Source organism: Mycteria americana, chromosome 1, assembly GCF_035582795.1.
Source record: "Mycteria americana isolate JAX WOST 10 ecotype Jacksonville Zoo and Gardens chromosome 1, USCA_MyAme_1.0, whole genome shotgun sequence".
NCBI lineage: Eukaryota > Metazoa > Chordata > Aves > Ciconiiformes > Ciconiidae > Mycteria > Mycteria americana.
Window position 1 is genome coordinate 56691880 of NC_134365.1, and position 25020 is coordinate 56716899.

At 49.5% G+C, this 25020-nt stretch overlaps 1 protein-coding gene across 12 annotated transcripts in view; it reads right to left on the reverse strand.

The window, feature by feature from the left end:
- Positions 1-2244: 2244 nt before the first annotated feature.
- Positions 2245-25020, reverse strand: part of ZC3H7B (zinc finger CCCH-type containing 7B) — a 49950-nt gene continuing 27174 nt past the window's right edge. For all 12 annotated transcript variants that reach the window (XM_075499828.1, XM_075499917.1, XM_075499838.1 and 9 more), the window contains 9 exons: positions 22751-22851; positions 21889-22070; positions 18045-18130; positions 12393-12526; positions 11024-11129; positions 9506-9614; positions 7618-7751; positions 6674-6837; positions 2245-5905 (listed from right to left, as the gene is read on the reverse strand). In XM_075499828.1, coding sequence (XP_075355943.1) covers positions 5713-5905; positions 6674-6837; positions 7618-7751; positions 9506-9614; positions 11024-11129; positions 12393-12526; positions 18045-18130; positions 21889-22070; positions 22751-22851 — 1209 coding nt within the window. In that variant the 3' untranslated portion in view covers positions 2245-5712. The remainder of the gene's footprint in view (positions 5906-6673; positions 6838-7617; positions 7752-9505; positions 9615-11023; positions 11130-12392; positions 12527-18044; positions 18131-21888; positions 22071-22750; positions 22852-25020) is intronic.

The window sequence follows — 25020 nt, forward strand, 5'->3', positions numbered from 1 at the left end:
GCCCCACACCAGATGGCTGTCTGCTCCAGCTGGTGCTCCTCCTCCACTTCCCTCCCACCAGTCACTCCCACCCAGGCCTCTTTTACTATTTAGGACATCCCTTTCTGCCCAATGTTTTCCCCCCGCAAGTGCCCGACAGCATTACCTCCTCTGTGCCCTCCACCCCAGCCAGTGACCAGCACACCTCTGCAGGTTACAGGTCCTGCAGGGCAGGAACTCTCTGCTGCTCTCCTTGCACAGGGCACAACGTAACACGCCCCTGTTCTTGGTTGCAACGGCTGCAGCAAACACAATTAAGAGTGATGACAGCATTTGCATCACCTGTTCTCACTGCCCAGAAATGTTTCCTTATAGTGTGGGCAGACAGACTCAGTCACAGAATTGCTTAGGAATCCCATCTGCAGCTTGCACACTTTGCACAAGGCAAACTCCCTCTGCCAGGCTGCTGTGTGATGGCATTAAAGGTCTTTAGTATGAAGCCTTCCTCCCACCTCTCAGGGGTCTCTACCCCTGCTCCTCTCAATCCTCCATCAGACCTGGATCCTTCCTGGCTGACCTGGGGCCCTCCCCCCTGTCTTTGTATCTGCTGAAGTTCCTATGAGGATCTGAATACTGAAGTCACTACTCCTTTCCCTGCCTCTTCAAAATACAAGTTTATTTTCTTCAATGAAGAAACACCGGTGAGGAGGGTTTTACAGCTGAGGCTCAAACCTACAAGGAAAACACGGTCATTTTTCCCGTCATGCTTTGTCTGCCTCTCAATTTGACAGTTTTCATCCCCCATTGTAGTGGAAAAGCTACCCACACTCTCCCCAGCATGGCCTCAATAATCTTTGGAGAGTAAAACTAATGCCCTTCACATTGCATGTACTCAATAGATGCACCTTAAGAGTGCATTGGTGTCCTCAATCCCTCTGCACTACGAGCTTGTATCCAGACCTCTCCTCCTATGACCAGAAGGACTTGAGTCCTTGTGTCTGTATCCAGGCACATCGGGGAGATGCGTAACAAGTCTCCTCTCCGCAGGTCTTGCTGGATATGACCTTCTGGTTACTCTACCAGTTTAAACAGCAGTAGCAGGGTGTCTCCATGGGACTCCCTTGTCTTTGCCACATCTCCAGTTTTGGCTTCATCAAGAATCCAGATTAATCTGCCTCATGATGGATTTGAAAAATAAAGAAAACAGTTTTATTAATAAATGTTTTCACACTGACCTCTTTCCCCAGGTGTGATCTTCACCACACAGCATCCTCGTCAGGGGGAATCTGCACAGACACTTCTCACGGCCCAAGCTGCATGCGACTCAGTGGGAAGGGCTAAGGGCATTTTCCCTGGCAGGAAAAAGAACTGGCTGACCCAGCTGAACAGAGCAGCCTACACAGCGGAACAACCTCTAGATGAAGGTGATTACAAGACCTGATTACTGGAGGTTTCAAAACACAGGTTACCCAAACACCTGAAACTATGTGTTAATGCAGAGTGTGTAGATTCTTGGTGCTTGGGGGAAAGGAAAAAAAAAAAAAATCTTAAACACACTTAAAGTTCACCAGAACTGCGCATCTGATGAAGAACTGCAGAATCTGTTAATACACACATAGGCAATTTTCCACTCAGCAAGAAGAGCAGTAGATTATACTTAAGGATGGAAGAAAGTGAAAGCGATCCAATGCTTGCACTCCTCCCTTTGCTTCCCTCCTTACGGTAGGGAAACCTGAAACGAAGATAAAAAGCCTTTGTGGGTTATTTGAAAAATGCAAACACACACTGGATCAGGAGAGGGTTTAAAGTGCACACTTTTATTTTCTATTACAAAGGCTAAAAGAAGCAAGTTTGTTTTTTTATTTAAGAACAAAAACAAAAATGTTGTTAAAACATCTACATTATTATCCTGATACTAGACCTTATGAAAGATACTAAGTTCTTTTTAATAGTAAAGCGTGGTATTCTTAAATTATATTAATACAAAGACATATTAAAGGACTCGAAATCATTACTACCCAGCTCAGAACTGCAGCATCCCCTTGCTACCTTTTCCTTTCACTTGCTAAAACCCATCCATTTTTGACATACAGTTTCATACAAGCTAAGTAGGGTATTTTTTGTTTCTTACTTCTCCCTATAAAGGCCAGGTTAACTCCAACACCAGCATCACTTAAATATCCCTGCCCCTACCAAAGGATTTGGGGAAAGATTTTCACTAAGTCCTTCAGCATTTAACAAGCTGATCTGAATCAAAGTCTCTACTCTGTGTGAGTGTGTGTCTGTGGTTATTTTACAGGATATGAAATTTCTTCTAATGTTACAAAATTAAAACATCACTTCTTTTGTTAATAACCCTCGGATTTGGTTCTGCACTGCAAAATTTTCTTTTTCCCTCACATGAATGAAGAAAAGAGAAAGTTATCACAGGGTCTTGTGAATGCACCACTAAAGCAGCCCCTACAACGTGTGGTTTATCTGTTGTAGAGCCATGAGCGCTGAGCAGTTCTGCTGAGAGTACATAACGTGCTGAAGAAAAACCCTCTTGGCTTGATAAAGTGAGCCTGGGAAGTCAAGTGTGAAGCTCCCTGCCTTTCACAATATCTCTTTAAATAATATAAGCAAAGCCTTATCATTAAAACTTTACTCACTAGTTAGCAGTATAATACTCTTTCACTGAGATGGGACTGCGAGGATATCCTAGGGGTTTCAAAAATGTGAACAGGGAAACCTGTCCCATCTCAAAATTTATACCTATCTATATAAAACCCTCCCCTCTTTGTTATTTCCCTTTCCCTAACCCAAATAAAAGTCTTCATATTTAAACTGGAGATGCTGCGTTTCCTGGCCCGAGTCCTTTTCCTTTACCCTCATTTAAAAGATTCCTTCGATACCACACACATATAATATTATATAGAGCGATATATTTAATACCTGTGTATATATGCTTCATGGGAGGGGTCACATATATACACAGTAAAACAAGTCTGGTGACAAAGTACTGCAACACCACAGACCAGGTTATCATATCAGGGAAAACAAAAAGAGATACTCGACGCAACCCTCGTGACTGTGGGCCTCCCTCACCTCAGGCACGCTCACCCTCTCCCCGCCTCGGCCCCGCTCTGTCCCTCCAAAGCCCCCCTGAGCATCTCAGCTCTCATTGCAGAGACGGGGAGAGGGGACAGCGACCCACTCTGTAACCTAAACAAGTTATCGTATGAGAAATCACAGCGCAGCGAACGCCAGAGTCACACTAGAGATGCAGATTTGTTTTAAAAATAAAAAACACATTCCAACGTTCCCTGATCCAGATTCGCTTCCTTGGCGTCTCTGCCCAAGAAGAGTAGAACAAGATAACCCAGGAGTTGATGCCTACCTCCTCCCCCGTCTCTCTCTGTGATAAAGTTGACCACTTGAGCACAAGGAGCACCAGGAGAAGATACAATCCCAGCAGCTACAGTGAAGGGCAGAGGAGAAAATACAGCACCTGACCGCTCAAAAACTGCCACGTCTGATATTGTGTCGGTCACTCTCTTTCCCCACAGCACGACGAATCCTTCCTCATCTCATCCTCCTCCCCATACGTGGGCAGAGGTAGAAACAACCACTTCCCTCCCCAGTTCTCCCAGATCTCTCATAAGCCATCTGTGTATCATCTGATGTTACAGCCCTGGCCCCTTCCAGGCCAGATCTCAAGGTGCTGTACAGCCAAGAAGGGAAGATCATACCAAACCAGTGACCACCATCCACATTTTAAAGGAAATGAAACAAGCTCAGAAGCACATTCAGCTTACTTGGAGCACATAATATCACTGGAAAGACCCAAGACCAGCATGCAGCACACTCTGCTCCTGGGCTGTAACTACCCCAGTGGAGCTGATGCACCTACCTTGAGGCTGGTTTAGAAAGGTGCCAGCTCAGCATCCCATGCATTTCCACATCTCCTGTATTTCCACATCCTATCTCCCCTGAAGCTGGGAACCCCAAGGATATGGGAGCAGGGAGGGAAAAGGGGGACCCAGCAATGCCAAAGTACCAAGCAGTTCACGGCCAGAGCGTATTTACCACAGATATAGCACTGGCAGCCCCAAGAGCTCTGAGCTTGCTGTCATGGGAGACTCTGTACGGAAAAGACATCCCCATGAAGGCTGGGAGGGAGACGTGTTTGTATTTGAGTGGATGGTGCCATCCATGCATGCAAACCTGCAGAGCGCAGCCGAACTGCAGAAGAGAGAAGGAGAGGGAAGCTCAGGACACGACACACGTTTACTGCTTACAGGATGAGACAGCCAGAAAGGACAAGGCTGGCATACAGAGCAGTACCGCCTCTCACTGCTGCCACTATAAAAGCCAAAAATCCTAGCCCAGAGCTCAGCATCACTGGTTCCCCCATAGTGGCACACATCAGGCGGGACAGGAGCAAGCACATGGCTGGGTCCCACTGTGCCACTCACCCTCCACCGCAATCCCCGCCCTGGGTCACATCCTGGCTGCACTGTGCGTCCGCAAGCTCCCTGCCCCGGCTCCGAGGAGGAGGGGCTGGACCTCCGGTGCTGGTAAGCACCCTTCCAGCTGGATCCCCATCAGCGAAGCATTGCCCATGCTGCTCAATGGTGTCCTTTTAAATGGGTCCCTACCCAGTTCTTCTGGCAGTGCAGGGAATAACGCAGCTCTAAATAACCAGTAACACGCGCCTTTTAAAGAGCAAGAAGGGAACCCCATTACCTCCCTCCCTCTCTGCAGGACACAAGGCAACACAGAACCACAGGCTCCTTTTGGTCACAGCCTTCCTCCTGCCTGATACTGCTGCATGGACTACAGTGACACAGGGTGTGTCACAGTCTCCACTACACCTTCTAGATGGCTTCAGTCTTACTTGCACCAATCACACCAGCCAAAAAACCAAACCCAAACTACCCACCCTGAATACCTGTCGCACACTGAGAAAGACATCTAATGAGGAGTCACCAATTTGCTTTCTGGGTACAGACAGCTGAAACAGTCTGAAGTCACCTACAATCCAGTTCCTGCTGCTGCAAGCAGTTTTATTACCTCGCTGCTTTTAGCTATGCTCTTTACACCAGACAGCTGTTACCCTCCTCAGTGCCAGCTGATGTCTCAGGGCAATATAGACAGCAGGAGCTTAAGCCTAGATGTTTTAAGCCAGATCTGGTGGCTTTCCTTCTTCTGCACCTCAATTCCTAATTCTTCTGGTACTGAACTCCAGGAGAGCAGGCCAGCTGCGGCAGCGTAAGTGGGGCTTGCTCTGCAGCACTGAGAAAAGGAGCACATGAACTTCATGGTCACCTTTTCACCAGATGTCTGGCCCTTTCTCTCAGCTTCGTCCTCCAGACCTCTGCAGCCACACTCCAAATTGAAGGGCAGGAGAATGACACAAGAAGAAATTCTCCGATTCGCAGCCCAGTACAGACTGGATTCATTCCTTTGAATGAAGGACAGTGAAACCAAAAGATGGAGAGGAAGGAGAACTTGGGGGAAAGAAGAGAGAGAAGACGGATCACAAACTGAGTGAGCATGGCGTTCGCTGGCCAAGGAGAATCAAATTCACGATTTCATTCACCACTAATAAATCATCGTCTCATAATCTTAAAATAAAAGAAAAGAAAAAGTTCTCTTTGCGAGATACAGATCTCGCTCTCCCTGCTACTGCCACTCTCGGAAAACCCGCCCCGTGTTTCTCCAAGCCGACAGGCTCCCCCCCAACCCTTACTATACACCATCCCGCAATAGGAAGTTGTATTTCCCGAAGTCGTCATCCCTGGGGCAGAGCAGCATGTCCTTGCGGGCTTTGGCCAGTTTCTGTTTCAGCACCTCCCTCCGGTCTAGCCACTCTGTCAGCTCGTCCTGGCCATGGGCATAGCGGCACTCGTCTCCTTCAGGGCAGGCCTTGCTCTTCTGGAACCTGCCGGCACAAGGAGCATGATCAGGAGAGCACCCCCAGGACAGGGTTTTCAGTTCCCCATCTGGGATACTCGATTGGGGCCCAGTGAAACATGCTGTAAACTCCCTTTCTAAGGGCAAGGAGATTCTCCTACAAACCCATGTGCAGCCGGGGAAGGCAACACAGAGGCTGGGGACAGAAACAGAGCAGCGAATGGACCAACATCTATGAGGGGATTTAGTCAACAGAACGAAACAACGTGAGCTGGAATTGGACCAGCAGGGATGAGGAGAAATCACCACATAGGAGAGGAAATGCCAGGTAACAGCCACGAGAGACAGCCTTCTCTCTAACCAAAACGGCATTTATAATCATCACAAGCCTTCTGAAGACACCTCAAGGCGCTGATTCAAACTCTTTAATAAAGCACCTGAGATTCCCCCAAGCATCAGGCCAAGCAGACTGATAGTAGCCTGAGAGCTAAGAGGATCCTGGCTATGGAGGGCACAGGTGCAGACATGAAGCTTGCTCTCATTTTCTAAAGACATGTGCTCAGAAATGTATTTTTACCACTCAGTAGTGTGGCTGAGCACCTCTGGGATCCAACAGTAGCCTGACTGTCACCTAAACCTGTCAGCTTGTCCCACTCCTCCTCCAAGCAGAAGTCCCTGGGGACTCTGTGAGAGGAGGAGGTGGTGGTAAAGGAGCAGGAGGAGGGACGATGGAGGCCCTGGGCCTGTTGCCCCATCCCTGCAGCAGCAGGACAGGAGGGAGATGAGGCAACAGTACCTTTCGCAGAGCCGGAACTCGCCCATGGGGAAGCGGTAGCTCCAGCAGCTGGAGTCACTGTCCGAGGTGAAGACCTTCTCCTTGTGCTTCTCCGACTGGATGTGCTGCTGCCATTGCTTCTTGCTGTTGCTGTTCTTCCCACACAGCCAGCAGTGGTAGCCCATCTAACCAGTGCAGACAGGGCAAAGGGCCAGTCAGTGCGTTAACCCATTGGCCTTCCCCGTGCTGGCACTGCCTCTCCCCCTCTCCTTCCAGAGCATCCTGGAAACTCTGCTCAGTCTACGACCTCCCACACTTCCCTGCCACGTCATCTTCAAGGCATCGTGCTGCCACTAAGGGGGAGCAGAGGAGATGCTTTGCTGAGGTCTACCTACAGCTCAAATGGTCTCAGAGAACAGGACAGCTCAGTTTACTGACACAGTCCCCCTGCCCCTGCTGACAGCCCAGATGGGGTCTGACTGCAAGGCCCCCAGGTGCACAGGCAATGCAAGACTCTTCAGGAGCACAAACCCTTACACCAGCCACCACCTGGGCTAAGGAGACACATCTGCCTCTAGTTTTCCTAGGCCTCTGTGCTCCAGACCCAGCTCTTCTCCAACCTTCTCCCTCTTTCCCGACAGGCCAGCAATGGCTTTGCCAGCTTTCCCAGGAGTATGCAGGAACCCTGGGGAGAGGCTGAGCCCATGCAGAAGGGAACCCAAGGTAGACTCCTACTGACTCGAGGATTAACAGAAAAGCCATTGCAGAGCCTTGCTGACCCCTGGTCAATCCCTTCCTGCCTCATCTGTGCTGCTCCAAGCTGTCCATTTAACCTATATTAGCATGGGCTCTTTCCCACAAGAGCAATGCATCCCTGCCAGCTCACACCTGGAGCACAGGAGAGGGCAGGCTATCAGCACTGAGGAGGAGAAGGAGGGATGAAGGACAAGAGATCAGCTGATTACCATGATGTCAGCGTAGTCAGTGGGCATCTGGATCTGTTTCTCCCCTTCTCGCGAGGTGAGTGGTGTCCCCTCTCCAGGCTTCCCAGGATTGTGTTTCTTTAGCCACATGTCATAGGTCTGCTGCATATCTAGTACTGCACAAAGGCGACCCGTGAAGTCAACATCCCGTGAAGACAACCTCCCGCACCGTGCACAAACTATGAGAAAAGGACGAATGCTGGGGCAGCCCTTCCCTCCCCTCTCCTAGGAAGCAGCAGCTGCTGTCAGACTGAAGGCCTGTGCTCGGGAGCCCTGATGTCACCTCTTCAGATGAAAGCCCTGGGGAGAGGAACCAAATTCGCACCACACCACCTAGCACGGGGAGGTGTCTTCTATGAGTCAAGGGGCAACTGTTACAGCAGCTACACAAAGCATTCAGGAAGGAGGGAAGGTGCCTCAAAATCTCCATGGGGTTTACCCCACGAGGTGATTCTCCATCAGGCCTGATTCTGCTTGACCTCAGCAGACATCTCACTCCAGCCACAGCAAAGGCAGGGGCTGGATTTGGATCTGTCCCTTCCCCCTAAGACTATGCTTCACCCTCAGCACTCAAGAGGGAGGAGAGCCCTTAAGCAAGCTGGCCACAGGAAGCATTGGGGAGGGGAGGAAGACCTAATGATAGCTTGCCCCAAGTTCAAAACCTGCACACAGGAGTGCTGTCGACACCTCTTGGTGCTTTTGGTTTAAAACCCACTCAGGATACTAGTGGGAAGGGAAATTTTGGGTGGAAGCTTTGACTGCACATCTGCCTTCCCAAGATCAGCTCCTGAGAGAGGCTATGGAAACATAAATGTTTGCAGACACTGATGCGATACTGCAAGTGTGATGTGTTAGTGATTTACTCCTCGCTAAATGGGTAATTGAGGAACTCAAGGCAATTGGGGATAATGAACGCAAATTCCCCCAAACTGAAACAACGCTGTCATTTGAAGATTCACCTTCGTGCTTGAGCAAACACACCCAGACTGGCCTGATGTGCTTTAAAGGCCTCAGCAGTTAAATGACTTGAACTGTAACAAATAACAGCGTTTGGCCCAGCAGAGAGAAAGACCCTCCATCCAAGCATAAAGACCGAACAAACTCAGGGCAGGCCCGAAACCCTTCAAGCTTTCCAGCATCTCCCAAGAGAGCTAGCTGAGCCCCTGGACAGCTGGGCCTTGCAAAGAGAGTCTTTTTTCCCAGCTTGCTGTTGGTCTGAATAAACAAGGATTGCTGCCAGAGAGCTGGCCGTCCAGGACATGGCAACCCCCCAGCTATCCCCCAAAAGGTAAGTTGTGAGCCTGCACAATTCCAGACAAGCTCCTCCACAAAGGCACCACCCAACGATGTTCTCATTCAGGATCTCAAATCCACCCTTTTGAATACAATGCCATAAGCAGGGAGTGCCACAGCCCAGGAGCAAGGGATATGAGCAGAAATGGGCAAGAAAGCCAAGACAGATACAAGACAGACAAGAAAGATATAGGAGCAGCTACAGGTCAGGACTGGTGCTTTGGCAGAGCTCCATACAGAGCCAGGCCTGGGACAGCACAGGCAACTGGAGGGACAGCAGAGGGTGGATTCAAAGAGCTGCAGAAAGGGAGGGCAGCAATGGAGCAATGCAAGACATGGGACCAATGTGCACTAGTTCCAGAGCGAGGGACTCAAGACATACATGCATGTTTAAGAAAAGAGCAGCTCTAAACTACTGTAGACAGACCTGCCCCATAATCCCACCTAAGCTCATGGTACCAGCTCCGTCCAGCTCCATCTCTGTTGTCAAGAGTATGTCTTAACAGACCCTGCATCCACTGCCCAAACGTCCTCTTCCCTCTCCCCAAACTCTCTGGCCCATGTTTCCCGCACTCACTTTTATTTTCCTTCATGAAGGTCCACATGTCTCTCTCCTCAGGGCTGTGGGCGAAGGAGCAGTTGCCCACATACTGGCACTTCCTGCCATTTTGTGCATGGATACACAGCTGTTAAAAGAGCAAAATTTAGCATCTGCACAAACACTCCTTGCTAGAGGGGAAAGTGGGTTCAAAAAAACAGCTAGGACATTAAATTGCACACAGGAGAAGTCACAAACAGGACACTTCATACGTCACTAACTCATGCTTCTTTTCCTCAAGCTCCTGATGACATGAAAGGTAAAGACTTCCCTATAAACATGCAGGCAGCTCAGTTCAGCACCTGGCCTCTCTCTGGTTGCCATTTCCATAGGCGACCAGGTGCATGTATGCTTAGCGCTGGCCCTGGGGGAGGAAGCAGGGAGCAACCTGGATCGATCCAACAGTGTCTCCTCCTGGTCACGCTGCTGGTCCCCAAAGGTGACTCATTCTCCAGCCATCTCCAAGTGGGTGAACAGTGGCCTTACGGGTTGCTTAGACTGCACTAGTGCGCACAACTTCACCTCACAGCTACCAACAGCATCATTGCCAGAGAAAACGAGAAGCTTTCCAAGCATTGTATTTACTGATCAACCCTTCTCCCCCAGTCCTGCCACCAGAGCAGTACAGCAGTGTGGAGACCAGCTGGCCCACGCAAACTGGAGGGAAGAGACAACGCTGTTCCTCTCTGGCGGGGGCTGGGTGGAAGCTCAGGCAAAGCACACACTCATATGGCAACTTGCCTTTGCTGAACAATCTGCAACTCACCTGCTGGCCTTGTCTCCTACTGCAGCAGCTGTAAATAACTCTTGCTCCCCTCCCCAGCTTCTAGCAACTGGACTGCACCTGGAGAGCGCTCAAGGCCTTGCACGTGGCCTTGCACCTGCCCATGGACTAAGGAGCAGCAGATCCCACAGGGTAGGAGGGAGAGGAGCTTTCTCCTTTCAGGGAGAAAGGAAAGGAGAGGGAGAGAGAAATTATCAATTGCCATATTTGGGGCTGGGGTTGGAGGTTGGATATCTGTAGTTTTCCTCATTGCACATCTTTTTAGCCCAGTTCTTAGTTTTGCTTTCAAAACACATTGTGAGCAAGTTTCACCATCTACGGCAGCACAGCCACAGCAAAGACAGGGATAGGCTTCTCCCAAGCGCCCCATCTCACCTCTCACCCACATTGAGAAACCCTGACCTAAGGGGAGACTTAAATCTCATTCCCAAACCCTGTGCCAGCCACTTCTTGAGGTGGTGACTGCATTAACAGCAATGTCAGAAACTCGCATACGTGCAGAGTGGTTTAAGCGGGTGCTGCTCCTTCTTCTGCTCCACCCTTTTGCTGGATGCATTTGAGATTCTGCTGCCATCAGTCCGTCCTTGCCTCCCACCTCTGCCAACACATGCCTGTTTCCCTGCCAGGTCTACAAGGGACCAGCCCTCAAAGCGCTACACCATACTGGGAGAGAAGGGGAAGGGGCACCTGGCTGTGCTGGGCACGGGGCTTACATCATATTGCTGTGGGAAGTTGCGGATGGAAGGCAGTGGTCGGACAGACACCCACTTCTTCTTTGCTTTGGACATCACCAGCAGGACGCGACGTTCCTTCGTCCAACTGAAGAAGAGAGAGTAAATCAAGAGAAGTAAAAGAAAGAGCAGAACAAGGTTTTGTTTTCCTCAGAGACCTTTAAATATTGAGAGATGACCAGATCCTCCTGTCCAGCTTGTCCCTGCACTATCCGACTGCTCCTGGACACACACATCTGTGACAGAGAAGCCACAAGAATGGTGTTTTAGGAGGATTTCTCCCCGTACTTATCACATATTTCCTGGGGTATCTTCTCATAAAGCCACAAAAGTCTCCCCCAAGTCTCACATGGCATCACCATGGATTACTAAACAGCTGCATTCCACCCTTCGACACGGCCAATTCTTGTGCAATCAGATCCATGAAAAACATTTGGGAATATTTTCTGCTTGAAAGGTGCAGTAGAAATGCAAGTCATTACAAGCACTGTCTTATGAACAGGTGCCAGGAAGTATTAATTTTCCTGCAGCTCCAGCAAACAACCACCAGGAGATACCCTGGGCAAAACCCCCAGCTCTACTCAGCAGCTGCACAAAGAGGTGTTATCCTTCCCGTTCCAGGAAGTGATCCTCACCTGCACACTTCCTCCAGCAACTGCTGCTTCTGTCTCTTTTTCAACAAAGGTCCTACATTTGCAATAGGATGCTGGACTGTGCCTTTGTGGCTTGTGTTATGGGAAGTGAAGTCCTATAAACCCTTCCACCCTATCCTGTCAGGCTGCCTGGGTGAGAGGTGCCACAGTTTCCATGACCCAATGGTGACTTCCCAGCTCATATTCCTCTTCTATCACACCAAGCATCCTCACAGGCCCCAAGGAGCCAGGAGGTGCAAGCAGACAAGACGTGTCAGAGAAGAGCAATCAAAGCAAAGAGCCAAGGAAACTAATTTAAAAGGAAGCAGAATACCTTGAATCATTGCTAATAGTGACCTGACAGACATCTGCAAACAGCTAGGAGTATAAACAAGTGCAGAGGAGAACTATCTTAGTGACCTTGCTAAAAAGAAATGATAGCAACTGGGAAAAAAGGGAACTGTGGGAGCTGGACTGCACGCACCAGGACTAACAGCCTGCACAATGCTGGCAGCAAATACAAACAGTAAAGAGAGTTGGAAACTGGAAAACAGCTATCTGCAATGCTTGCTATAGTGACAAACATCCCGAGCAGCAAGAGGCTGCTAGGAAACCTTACAGCCTCTTCCAAAGAGGCCAAATGAAGCCCTGGAGAAGGTAAGAGGAGAAATTCGGGCCCTTGAGGAGGGGTGGGGGAAAGAGAAGGTTGCATTGCTCACCAGTGACGGGCTTTGGCACTACAGTACTTGAGGTCTTTATCTGGCTCCACCAGCTGCCCGTTCCTCCAGCACTGGCCACAGACGAATTTCATCTGGAGGTCAAAGGTGCTTGACGTGGGAGCCCGGGGAGAAGCCTGGGGAAGAGAACCACAACCTCAGGCAAACAGAGCTGAAATGCACCCCCCAAACTGCCACGGAGATGCTGGCGGCTCCCCGCACACCTGTGTGCCAGCAACAAGCCAGATTAAATCAGAGACAGACCAGCTCTCCTTTGCCAGTGTTAGCTGGTGGCCCATTGAGATACCAGACAGGAGCAAAACCACCGCTTGCTTCAGCATGATTTCCTGGGCTTTGACGTCTGGCCAAAAGCACAGCCTGGCAGCTTCAAGCACTGACCAGGCCTGGCTGCAAAACCCCTGCAGCATATCTCCATGTACAGACAAGATCTGCGAGACCTGCCCCGGCACTTAATCCCCGCTTCCCCGCAGGGAGGGCAATCCACGTCCCCCTCGCTACCCAGACAGCTGAGAGAGCCCCCTTGGGACAGGGCCAGGCTGTGCCACAGCACAGGACCCACCACTCCTGCTTTTGGACCAGAAGGCTCATGTCACATCTAGCATTTGACGCGCTGAAGTCAGAGCTGGGTCCTTTTGTTAATACCCTTCAAAGCCATTTCTGGGCAGCTTTCCATCCCTCACAGTTCCTTTGCACCAGGCCTCACAGGCAGTTAATCATGATCTCTGGACAGAGGTACAATTGTCAATGCACATATTTCATATACTCTCAGCCACTTAACTTCATCGGCCTTCTACCTGTCTCCTTGAGAAGGCTCTTTTGGGATTATGACTAATAATTGTGGAGGGGATTGTGGAGGGGAAAAAAAATGGAGCCAGTTCCGTATCACTGCCGCCTTGAGTTTTCTGAGCAATGTCTGGAAAGCCATCCACATTTTGTACCACCACTGGAAGACATGGGGCTGGTGTCTCCAGTTCATTTCCAAACCAAAGAGCAAACCTGACTGGATGCCAGTAGCCCTGGGCACAGGAGTATGTGAGGGTACAAGCAAGAACCTAAAAGCACACCCTGGTCATCGAGCCAACTGTGAAGCACAAAGGTCACGTACCAGTAAAACAGTTCTCTGACTGCTAACCACATAAGCAGCCCATCCCAGCTGCCACATCTTGACTTCTAACCCCGAGCATCTAACAATGAGCAGACAGGCAAACCACGTCCCCGAGGAGCAGGCTTCTGCCAGCAACTGATTAGCAGTAGTGTGGACCCTACGAGCATCCCTTGGCAAAGGGAAAACAGAAAGCACAGGCAGTGCAGAATCAAAGCATCTCCCAGGAAACGCCACATAAGCTATCGACTACCACTCTGCATCCTCCAGCCCTAGTCTTTCGGAGAAGCAGAGCTGGCATATAAAAGGTCCTCCATTGCTGTGAAAAGCTGACCAGAGAGCTGACCTTTGCCTGTGCTGACTACAAGAGGCCATCACTGCTCTGGATGTCCCAGCAAAAGGACCCTGCCAGAGAACCATCATTTCTCTTGCAAAGCAGCAGTGATTCTGGCCTACTCGCCTGCAAGATGGTGTTTCTGGTGGTATCTGGCATGTGACTCGTTCATCTGTCAGCCTTCACCAGTGCTGGTCACCACCAAGTACACATCAAAGTGGCCAGCTGCGGAATGAGCGGGGTTGAGATCTGGGATATCACAGAAGGCAGTAAGGTGCCTCCCTCTCAGATGTGTGGCCTTTGAACAGTAGTTTTAACCTCCACTTGACTCCAAAGAAAATTACTCTACAGCTCACCACTGACCCACCAAACCTATAGGCCTAAGGTAACAAAATGGCACTGCTGGCATATTCCCTTTTATCAGCCCAATGCTATCTGCCATATAATCCTCCAGGTGACAGATCTCTCAGCACAGCCAGGAAGCTTGGCTCAAATCTACTGATCCAGCAAAACAAAAAATCAAGTGGCTCCAGAAGGCCCAACAGAGATAAAGAAAATGTTTCTCAGGTAATTCTGGTGATCTGGGCTGCTTTTTCCACAAATTCTTAACCAAAAGAAGCCCTGTGCATTTCTTCATCAGTCAAGCAAACTGCTGGTCAATCCAGTGGGCATGTATGCTCCCAGGGGATTAGGAGCCAAGCGAAAACTCAAAGCTGCTGTTGTTGCTGCTACATGACTGTATTTGTAAAGGCAAGACACATACCTGGCAGGCTGCTGATAACCAACAGTGTGGAAATTAGTATCACATGAGGCTCTAGCAGACGAAGCCAGGCAAAAGTGCCTCGGGCTGTGGCACCACCCCTTGCTATGAAGCCAGACAATATAGTGTTAGCTATGCACCATGGCAACCAAATAAATAAAAGTCTTCGGCACGACAGCTCTCCACTTCAGGCTTTGCAGAAAGCAGCAGCCCCAGCACGGCCACTCATATATCACAACTTCAGGAACCCCTCTCAGCGATACTGAAATGCTCTCTGGAGGAGCCACGTGCCTTGGGGGACTATATGAGGAGCTCAGGTTACTCAGTCACCTAACCGAGTGAGCTGTACTTAGGTGCAAGTACCCCTTATTAGAGTCTTCCCTTTCCTCTCCATGCTTAAATTGCTAATTCTGCGGCCAGTTTTTATGGGGGTCCTGCAGCTGGCTAGTGAGGTAAAACAGAACAGCCCTCAAAACCCAGAAAAATGGAGGGCTAAAACCCCTGAATTCCCAGGGATACAATGGGAGTCAAGGACACCCAGCTACCTACAACAGTCTCTCCCGCTGACTGCCTCTTCCATCTGCAGCCACTGGGTTTACTCCTACAGCAGCCTCTGTGGGGCCAAATTTGTGGGGCCAAGTGCAAGATCCCTGCTAGGTGTTTAGCAAGTGGTGTATCTTCATCTTCCACTTGCTGCTAAGTCTCCTGACTTGCATCATCACAGCTGCTGGGTCCCTGTATGCTGCCTGCCTCTTTTCTCCACAACTGGATAGCCCCAGCCACTGAGTCCAACTGGCAGCTGTGACAAAACTGCAGCAAAATCCCTGGGAGCGACTTTGCTTCTGCAGAGGGCACCGGGGTGACCGTGGATCACATGGGATGGTGGGAAGGAGGGGGTCTGCTTTTACAGCACTCCTGGGAAGTTGTCTTTGCCAGGCAGCCAACTTCAAAAGCTGGAAGGACGCTGAGAAAACTCTGAGTCACGTTAGCCTGCTTGGATGGGAGAAAATAATGGCAAAAGCAAACATCTCTCAACAGATACGTTAGTCCTGCCCCCGGGGTCTTCAGCAGCAAGCCAGTGTCTCATCCCAGAGCACAGCCCTCTGGCTGCGTACGTGCTGATGCCAAAGCCATGGTTTGCTATTGCAAACACATGCATCTGACCAACTTAACGTTGTCTCCCTGCATAGTGCCAGTGCCAGGCTGCCAACCCCTACAGACAATTGATGGTGCCGCTGGTAGGCACTTTCTGACTGTACCAACAAGGTTGCTGCTTCATCTCTGCACAAAATGATGGGCGGAGGGAAGCAGTCCAGCTCTGTGACAGGCATTTATGGCACACAACCAGACTTTGCCATTGGCCATCAGCCCTAACACTGCCCACAGGGCCCAGAAACTGTAGCTCTCTGCCCATCCCCTGACAGCTGATGTAGCAGGCACTGGTGTTTCTCTTCCTGATCCTCTGCCCCCTGCAAGCCCCAACAGCCAGAAATGAAACCCTCGCTCAGCATCCAGATCCCACATGCTTCAGAGGACATGCTTTGACCATGCTCGCTGAACAACTTGTTCTTCCAACAGCAGCACCTCCAGACAAAGGTGAATTTGAAGCTGCAAGGCTTACAGGAAAACAGCTGTCCATCTATCTTTTTTTATCCCCAGATTATGCACAGACAAAGGCAAGACAAAGCTTTCTGGAAAATGCAGGCAGATTCACAGCAGGCAGGACAGAACCAGTCACTAGACTTCACTCTCCATGGGGCAGGGATTGCTGATATAAATCCAACTACTGTCACAAACTGCTGCAAATTCACACTTAGTTTCTTCCACTGTGGGGATGCAGGCAGCTGCCTCTGTCCTCACACCAGGCAGAAAGAGACCATAGCCAGCTCTGTCTGCAGGGACCATTCAGATCATTCAAGGCTCACTTCTCATATAATACAGGCTGTAGAAACTTGTCCTCTCAGCTTCCTGAGAGGCTAGAACATATTTCTTAAGCAAGTCAGATGGCTTTGGGAACTAGAGACCTTGGTCACTCTGGACTGCTGCTTCTCATTCCTCTCCCCCAACCATTTCAGACCACAACAGCAGAATGGGTTGCACAGGTATGTCGCTGAGCATCTCCTCAGAGATGACTCCCATCTCATGCAGCGTAACCAGTACATAGGTGGACACAGAGCCCACTGCAAGCATCAGTGCACTCACCTGCATCTTTCCTGTTGGGCTAACCCATGCCCATCAGACCAGCTTTCCCCAGCATCAGTGCCCCACAGCCTTCAGAACACTTCTGCTGGCCCGTAACCTAGCCAAAAAAGCTGCTACACACCACGTGAGTGACTCAGATCTCTTTCCTATAAAACACCTCCTCCGCAGGGTGCTCACAGGCTGCACTCAGTGCTGGTCTCTGCAGAGGGACTCCTGGGTGAGAGGTCCCAGACAAAGGTGAAGCACTCTTGCTCTGACAGTAAGGCACAGGCCAAGGGGTGGCAAGCTCAGGCCTCTACAAGGGGAAAGAAAGCTGTCAAGTGGGAACAAAAAGGATTCAAAACACTTTCCCCACCATTTTGCAGGGGAGAGAATTGCTCCTACGCCTGAGAGCTTGCTAGCAGGCATGAAGTTTCTCATCTCATCAGACACATCTTCTGAAAGTAATTAGAGAACAAAAAACTTCCTGTTCTAATGGCAAAACTGCTTTAGTTCAACCTCAGGGCTGGGCTGGGAATTGTCCTCACTGGGTGAGCTCTGCTCCTACACTACAGAACACCTCCTTGGGGAAAAAAAAGGATAAGGCAGCACCACTCGTAGCCAACAGGTTAGAAGAAAGCAAAGACATGCCCTTTGCTTATAACACACCTCTTCAGAGAAAGCTCTTGGCAGTGCTGGAGGGTGCAGCCAGAGGCACCTTCTCTCACACAGAGATTGGTGGCACAAAGAGAGGCAAAGCTCACAGCCTCCTCCTGGCAAAGTGCCACTAAGATCTCTGCCCACCCTCAACAGCACCTGACCTGCAAGTTCCACCCACTCCTGCGTTTAGAGCAGTCTTGTGGGTCATGAGTCATTTCTTGAGTCCTTCAAACTGCCGTATCGTCCCTTGGCCACTGAAGGGCAGCAGGACACCTTTGGTCTCCACTCTGTGTGGCCATGGTCCCTGGAAGTCTCCCGATTTCACTAGCAAGGTGTCATAGGAAGCACCATTCTCTGTGCGTTGCCCTCCCTGCTCTGGAGGCTTCACCCCACTACGGAACAGAGCAGATAACAACACTGCAAAACAAGGCACAAAGCTCATCACTAGCGCTGCAACCAGGAAAGCTCTCAGCTGTCCTCCTCCTCAATGGCCAGCCTGGTCTGCCTGGGACCTGTCAGGCAACAGCAGCGGGAAGAAAAGAGAGAAAGTGCTGGAAGAGTTGGGAGCAAAACCAGGCTGCAAGCCACCTTACTTACCATGCTGGTGGCTGGTTTGCTGGCATGTGCCTCCATCTGCTGCCAGTACTTCTTCGATTCCTGCACGATATCTTCATGGGTCATTCCTGGGAACAAAAGGAGACAGGACTGAGCTATTCTGCTTTGGCCAAGAGAAGAGAGGGAGGGAAGGGTTGCAGGACTTCCTATGCTGGGGCTTAGGAACCCCTGTGTGGCTGACAGCAACCAACAGTCCCACTGGTAACGTCAGGACATGGGTTGTGAGGGGACCCACCACAGAACATGTTTAAGCACTGGCTAAAGAAGGTCCTCTCTCCACACAAGCCAAATGAAAGGGGAAGAGTTCGGTCTCCTGGGCTCATTCAGACCTAGCGTTCTGCTCCGGCTGTCTGCAAAGGACCCAGATGCTGCCTCCAAGATGATGATTCTTGACTAGGGGTCAAGACCTTGACCAAGGCTGTCCCCCAACACCATATCAACAGATCCTACCCAAGGCCCTGAAGACAACGCTTTGTTACTGTTGATTTACTGTATATTGGAGTTTTTGCCACTAGCTTGGAAGACCACAGGTATCCCACTGAGACATCTAGCATCTCCAAGACCCCAGAAGTCTCACCTAATCCCTGCTGGGATTAATTAGCCTGTTACACACTTCAAGTTGTGGGGGCTGCCCATCAATCAACTGGTGAAGAGGAAAGCTGAAATTCAACACAAACAAACACCAAGTGCAATTGAGGTAGCAAGGAAAGATCAACGGTGCAAAATCAACCAGCTGCTAGTATGTAACCAGCAAGGAAAGATCTGCAAGGTTTCAGGAATCAGAAATGCAACATCGGACAACAAGAAAAAGGGTTGGTCAGACCTTATCTAAGGAATTAGGTCCCGACCAACTCAAGTGGTGAGGGAACAGCCCCTACCAGCACCAACCAGCTAGATAGGCGCTACGATTCCCAGAGCACCAAACAGCAAGAGAAAAGTATGTAAGAGTAGGAACTGTCTGGTCAATGTGAGGACTCTGTTACAAAAAAGCCATGATATTTAAGTGCTATAAAGACCCAAGATAGCTGCCAAAACAAACTGAAGCAAGTATCTTACAACAGCCAGCTGACTGCAACAAGTGGGGTGCTGAGGATGGCCTTGATGCAGCACCCCCAACACAGAGAGGTTGCAAAATTGCTTGCTTTGCTTTTGCCTACAGCTTTTATTATTGAAGTGAGGTGTTCCCCAGGCGTGCCACACTGACACGATCTTTGATCTGGGAGCCAGCACGTTCCAGACTTAAGGGCCAGCAAACACAGGTTTTCATCTCAGCTTAGGCTGTGTGTAACTTGGTAAGTCACAGCATTCCTGACCTCAGTTTCCCCATCTGTGATTTCAGCTGTCCAGGTCCCTGCCAGGCAACAATAGCGCTGTTTGTACAGGGCTTTGACAGGATGAAAAGCATTCAGGGAACTTTACCATTCTTCAAGAACATTTGCTCAGGCCTCCAAAATGGCAGCTGCTGCATAGCTGGTACTACTCCCATCAGAGCTGTTTGTGGATTTTCTCCTTCTTAACAATTAATCCCAGAAGAAACTGTGTCGAGTTAGAAAAACTGCAACTCCCTCTTCCATGTCCAAGTAATCCAGGGCTGGACACAAGGCAGATCTGTATTTTGGGGACAAAAACTATAAAGCTGGGAAAACCACAGCAAAAAGTTAACGTGCTGCACTGGACCTGGCAGAGAAAGGGCCGAAGCAGCTCCCATCTTCTCCATTCTGAACACCTGCACTGTGATCCTCAGGGTGCAGAACCAACAGGAAAAGCATATACAGCTCTTGTCAGAAGACTGAATTTCAAATGAGGTTCTTAGCAAGTGACTGCCTTCTTTCAGTCCCAGAAATCTGAACTAACTCAACAATATGGTCTAGAAATGTGGTGGTTGGCAAAAAAAACCCCTCCCAAATATGAAAGGGTGTTTTCCAATACACCAGCTCTCCAAAGCACAAACTGTCCCAAAGAGATGATCTGGGAACCAAAAGGCCCATGTGTTGATTACTTATAACATTTCAGCATCTTTTGCAACATCATTAGTGAGGACAAATACTCTGTGATTTCCACTGATGGAAGAAGATAGCAAAATATGCCTGTGAAAAGCTACAGTGAACAAGAAAACAGTCCTGCCTGTCCACATTTTCAGATCTTGGGAACCTTTACTCCACTAATACAATCCTTTATCCCCATGAACAAAGCCACAAGCTCTGTAAAAGCTTAAATGGCTGTGAAATGCAACAGCCCACTGGTTTCAAATGCAAGCTGCTATGAATGACGCCCCCTTCCTATTCTTGCCGAGCAAATGGTGCCCAAATCAAACTCTCTGTTCCAAAGCTAAAGCATTCCCAGAGAACGGCGACAACTACCTTTCATCTCTGATTCCATAATGAGGGCTACACTTAAGAGAGGTAATAAACTACCACTCCAGGAAGGCAAACTCACAAGGAAAGCAGGCTTATATATACAGCCCTGCAGAAAAAACCAAAGAGATGATGGCGCTCCCATTGTTGGAAAAGATGGGAATAAGCACAAGGCTTACTGACCACCTCTGCACCTAAACTCGTGGCTTGTTTCATCCCCTCAGCTTCCCCTTTGGAAATTACTTCTTCAAGTAAAGAAGGCAAGAAGCAAAAATCAGTCTAACCATTTCTTCTACAGGCTGAAGAGGAAGGAATAGGGAGGGAGGGAAGGAGGGAGCAAAGAAACTTTTTCTAAAAAAAACACCAACAAAAATAAACCAACCATGGGGTGGGGAAAAGAACAAGGTGCTTGAATATTAGAGTGCCCAGAGTACTACGGGCAGTATCATAAGCACGTAGGGCAGCAATGGTGGCCTATGGCTCACAGGCAACATGCTGTCTTGGAAACTCTGGTGTTGTAATTTTTTAATTTCCTGTGGCCACAAGTGAGGCCAAACAGGAAGAATAAAAGATGGCATTTGCCACAGTGTGCTACTTGTTCATCACTGTCCCTCACAAGCCAAGGCAAGGCCAAGGACCGCACTGAACAACAGTGACAGGCACTTGAACAATAAATTAAAGAAGTTGCCCCCAATTACATCAAAGAATGGTGAGAAACATCCATAACATGTTTCCTCTCTGAAGTACTCCCATTACCAGGCTGGGTCCTGCACTAAACAAGACCCTGGGGTGAAAAAAGATGTAGGTAGCATTGTGGGTGGACCAGCATCCACTCAGTTAACAGGACAGCAGCAAGAGAAACCCTCCAACGTGTCAGAGAAAGAGAGAGGACTGAAAGTGCCAGATCTGGCAGTGTCATTATATGAGTGACCTGAATATAATTTCTGCAATAGCCTCTTCAGAAGCATGTCATCAAAGCCTTTTTGGGAAACATGGAGTATCTTGTCTTTTCCCACTGTTGGTGAGTTTGTTTAGAGAAAGTGGAGATGCACAACCTTGCTTTATATAACTGCTTTGTCACCTGTGCATGCTGCCATTCTCACTGCACCAGACAGTCACTCAGGGGCCCAGCTGCTACTTAGGGTCTTGCACAGGATTTAAGCACCAAAACACCTCTGGGGATTCAGCCCTACCTAGTAATCATTTCAACTTATGCAGCTGGTTCCAAGGGAAAGGCTTCCTGGCCTGCAAATCACATTAGCACATGTAAAGGGACAAGGGCCAAATCATCTCACAGAACACCTTGGCCCTCTTTTCTGTGTCCCTGAGGAGACAGAGTAAGTATATGCACAAGTGAGTGACAACTTCTCAGTACTCCTAAATCACCCTCTTCCCCTCTCAACTGGCCTTGCGTACACACTGGAGGAAACTCAGGTATACACATCACCAGCCCTGCACCAAGTCACGCTCACCTGAATATTGCTGCAGCAGCCAGACCTTGAGCTCGATGAAACTATGAGCGAAGTGGCAGCTGTCCTCGCGCAGGCAACCATAACGCACCTCATGTCGGCACACGTCGAACTGGAAGTGCTCCTGGAACTGGCGGATCTTGGAGTATTTCAGGGAGGTGGAACGCACAATGTGGACCAGACACCTGCAGCCAGGCCAGAGAAATATGAAGCACCAGAGGATCAAATCTTCACCCCCTCCTCCTTACATATGACTTTCAGACATTTGACTGGGCAGGCAAAGGACACAGAAAATCAACTCTGGGAGAGGCAGACCCCCACTGGGAAAATCAAACCCCTGCCCTCCCACTCTATCAACCCTAGGTAGGTATTTTCAGCCTCCTCAGCCCATGGGTGATGCTCTGCTTAAGTTCAGAGATCAGACACATTTCAAAATATGCAGCAAAGATACCAACTCCTCTGGCTCAGCAAGTGCCTAAGTCTCAGGTTGCCAGGAACCAGAAGGGGTTGTATTACTTTACATGCTTCTTATACTTGTTTTCCTAAATGTTCATTACCAGCCAGTCAGAGGCAGGATCCGAGGTAGAGGATCTTTGGTTTGACTTTTATGTAAAGCCCAAACTGAAAGGCAAATTAAGTCAATGGAAAACTTAGGCTGACTCCAAAGGGCTTTGCTGATGCCTGAAATCCCGCAGCACCAGAGGCAAACACACAGGGTGAAGCACATAGTGCTATTTATCATGCTTTGAGCTGCCCTATGATTGGAACCCACTGGGAGGAAAGAAAGAAAGAGACCAGGGCCCTGGAGTTAAACTGGCTGGACTTGTGAGAAATTGCTCCCATCAGCACAAAAAACGTTACTCACTTGTTGTCATGGAAACTGTGTTTGGCAGAAAGGTTGGAGCAGACAGATGGTGTGTCCTTGGTCCCTTTGCTGATAATCCGGGGTTTGCTGTCAAAGCAAATCTGAGAAGAGAAGAATTATCATGCTGGGAAAACCTTAGAGAGCAGTGAACCAGAGCCACTTCACTTGGAAGGGGAAGAAGAACCAGAGCCAGCCTATTCTAATGTTCAAAGTTAGAAGAAGCCTGGTGAAAACTTTGTGGTAGGGCTTTAAAATAAAGCAAGCGAATTTTTGGAAAAGCTTCCAGACAACATTTCTTGGCTTATTCTCAACAGTATCCTCCATTGTGGTTGGAAAAATTTTGGTCAGCGCCACATATTCTTTCCCAGTTAGCCAACAGAGGAAGAACAAGGGAGAAACGATGGGGAGAAATAAAAAACCAGCCAGTTCACAGCAAAGAACATGTCCCTTTACATGTACCACTGCCAGTGTGGGAAACTGCTGCAGAGCATCAAGACGGTACGAGCCAATCCTTAACTGATTGACTCAGTGGCTCAGCACAGACATCAAGTGGGAAATTGTTGCATTACGGGGTTCTGATTTCTTAAGTAGCTGGGGCTAAATTACAATTTAAAGCAACATCTCAAGACAGAGGAAGAGACAGGTGATCCCATGAGGCTGTGTGCACCTGGTTCAGCTGCAGGGCTAAGGAGGAAATCTACCTCTCCTTTCTCCTACACAGCTGCATCCACTGCTCACTGCCCTTCTGGGATCAGGGCACTGGCTGGCACATATAGAATCACAGAATCATTTAGGTTGGAAAACACCTTTAAGATCATCAAGTCCAACTGTTAACCTAGCACTGCCAAGTCTACCACTACACCATGTCCCTAAGCACCACATCTACACGCCTTCTAAATACCTCCAATGATGGTGACTCCACCACTTCCCTGGGCAGCCTGTTCCAATGCTTGACAGCCCTTTGGGTGAAGAAATTCTTCCTAATATCCAATCTAAACCTCTCCTGGCACAACTTGAGGCCATTTCCTTTTGTCCTATGGCTTGTTACTTGGGAGAAGAGACTGACATCCACCTCGCTACAACCTCCTTTCAGGTAGTTGCAGAGAGCCATAAGGTCTCCCCTCAGCCTCCTTTTCTTCAGGCTAAACAACCCCAGTTCCCTCAGCTGCTCCTCATCAGACTTGTGCTCCAGGCCCTTCACCAGCTTCGTTGCCCTTCTCTGCACATGCTCCAGCCCCTCAATGTCTCTCTTGTAGTGAGGGGCCCAAAACTGAACACAGTATTCGAGGTGCGGCCTCACCAGTGCCAAGCACAGGGGGACAATCACTTCCCTAGTCCTGCTGGCCACACTGTTTCTGATACAAGCCAGGATGCTATTGACCTTCTTGGCCACCTGGGCACACTGCTGGCTCATATTCAGCCACCTGGCAACCAACACCCCCAGATCCTTTTCTGCTGGGCAGCTTTCCAGCCACTCTTCCCCAAGCCTGCAGCGTTGCATGGGGTTGTTGTGACCCAAGTGCAGGACCTGGCACTCGGCCTTGTTCAACCTCATACAACTGGCCGCAGCCCCTCGATCCAGCCTGTCCAGATCCCTCTGTAGAGCCTTCCTTGCCTCAAGAAGATCACTCCCGCCCAACTTGGTGTCATCTGCAAACTTACTGAGGGTGCACTAAATCCCCTTGTCCAGATCATTGATAAAGATATTAAACGGAACTGGCCCCAATGCTGAGCCCTGGGGAACACCACTTGTGACCGGCCACCAACTGGATTTAACTCCATTCACCACAACTCTTTGGGCCCGGCCATCCAGCCAGTTCTTTACCCAGCGAAGAGTACACCTGTCCAAGCCATGAGCAGCCAGTTTCTCCAGGACAATGCTGGGGGAAATGGTGTCAAAGGCTTTACTGAAGTCTAGGTAGACAACATCCACAGTCTTTCCCTCATCCACTAAGCGGGTCACCTTGTCATAGAAGGAGATCAGCTTAGTCAAGCAGGACCTGCCTTTCATGAACCCATGCTGACTGGGCCTGATCGCCTGGTTGTCCTGTATGTGCCACACAATGGCACTCAAGATGACCTGCTCCATAACCTTCCCTGGCACCGAGGTCAGGCTGACAGGCCTGTAGTTCCCCAGACCTTCCTTCTGGCCTTTCTTGTAGATGGGCGTCACATTTGCAAACCTCCAGTCAACTGGGACGTCCCCGGTGACCAGGACTGCTGGTAAATGATGGAAAGGGGCTTGGTGAGCACTTCCACCAGCTCCCTCA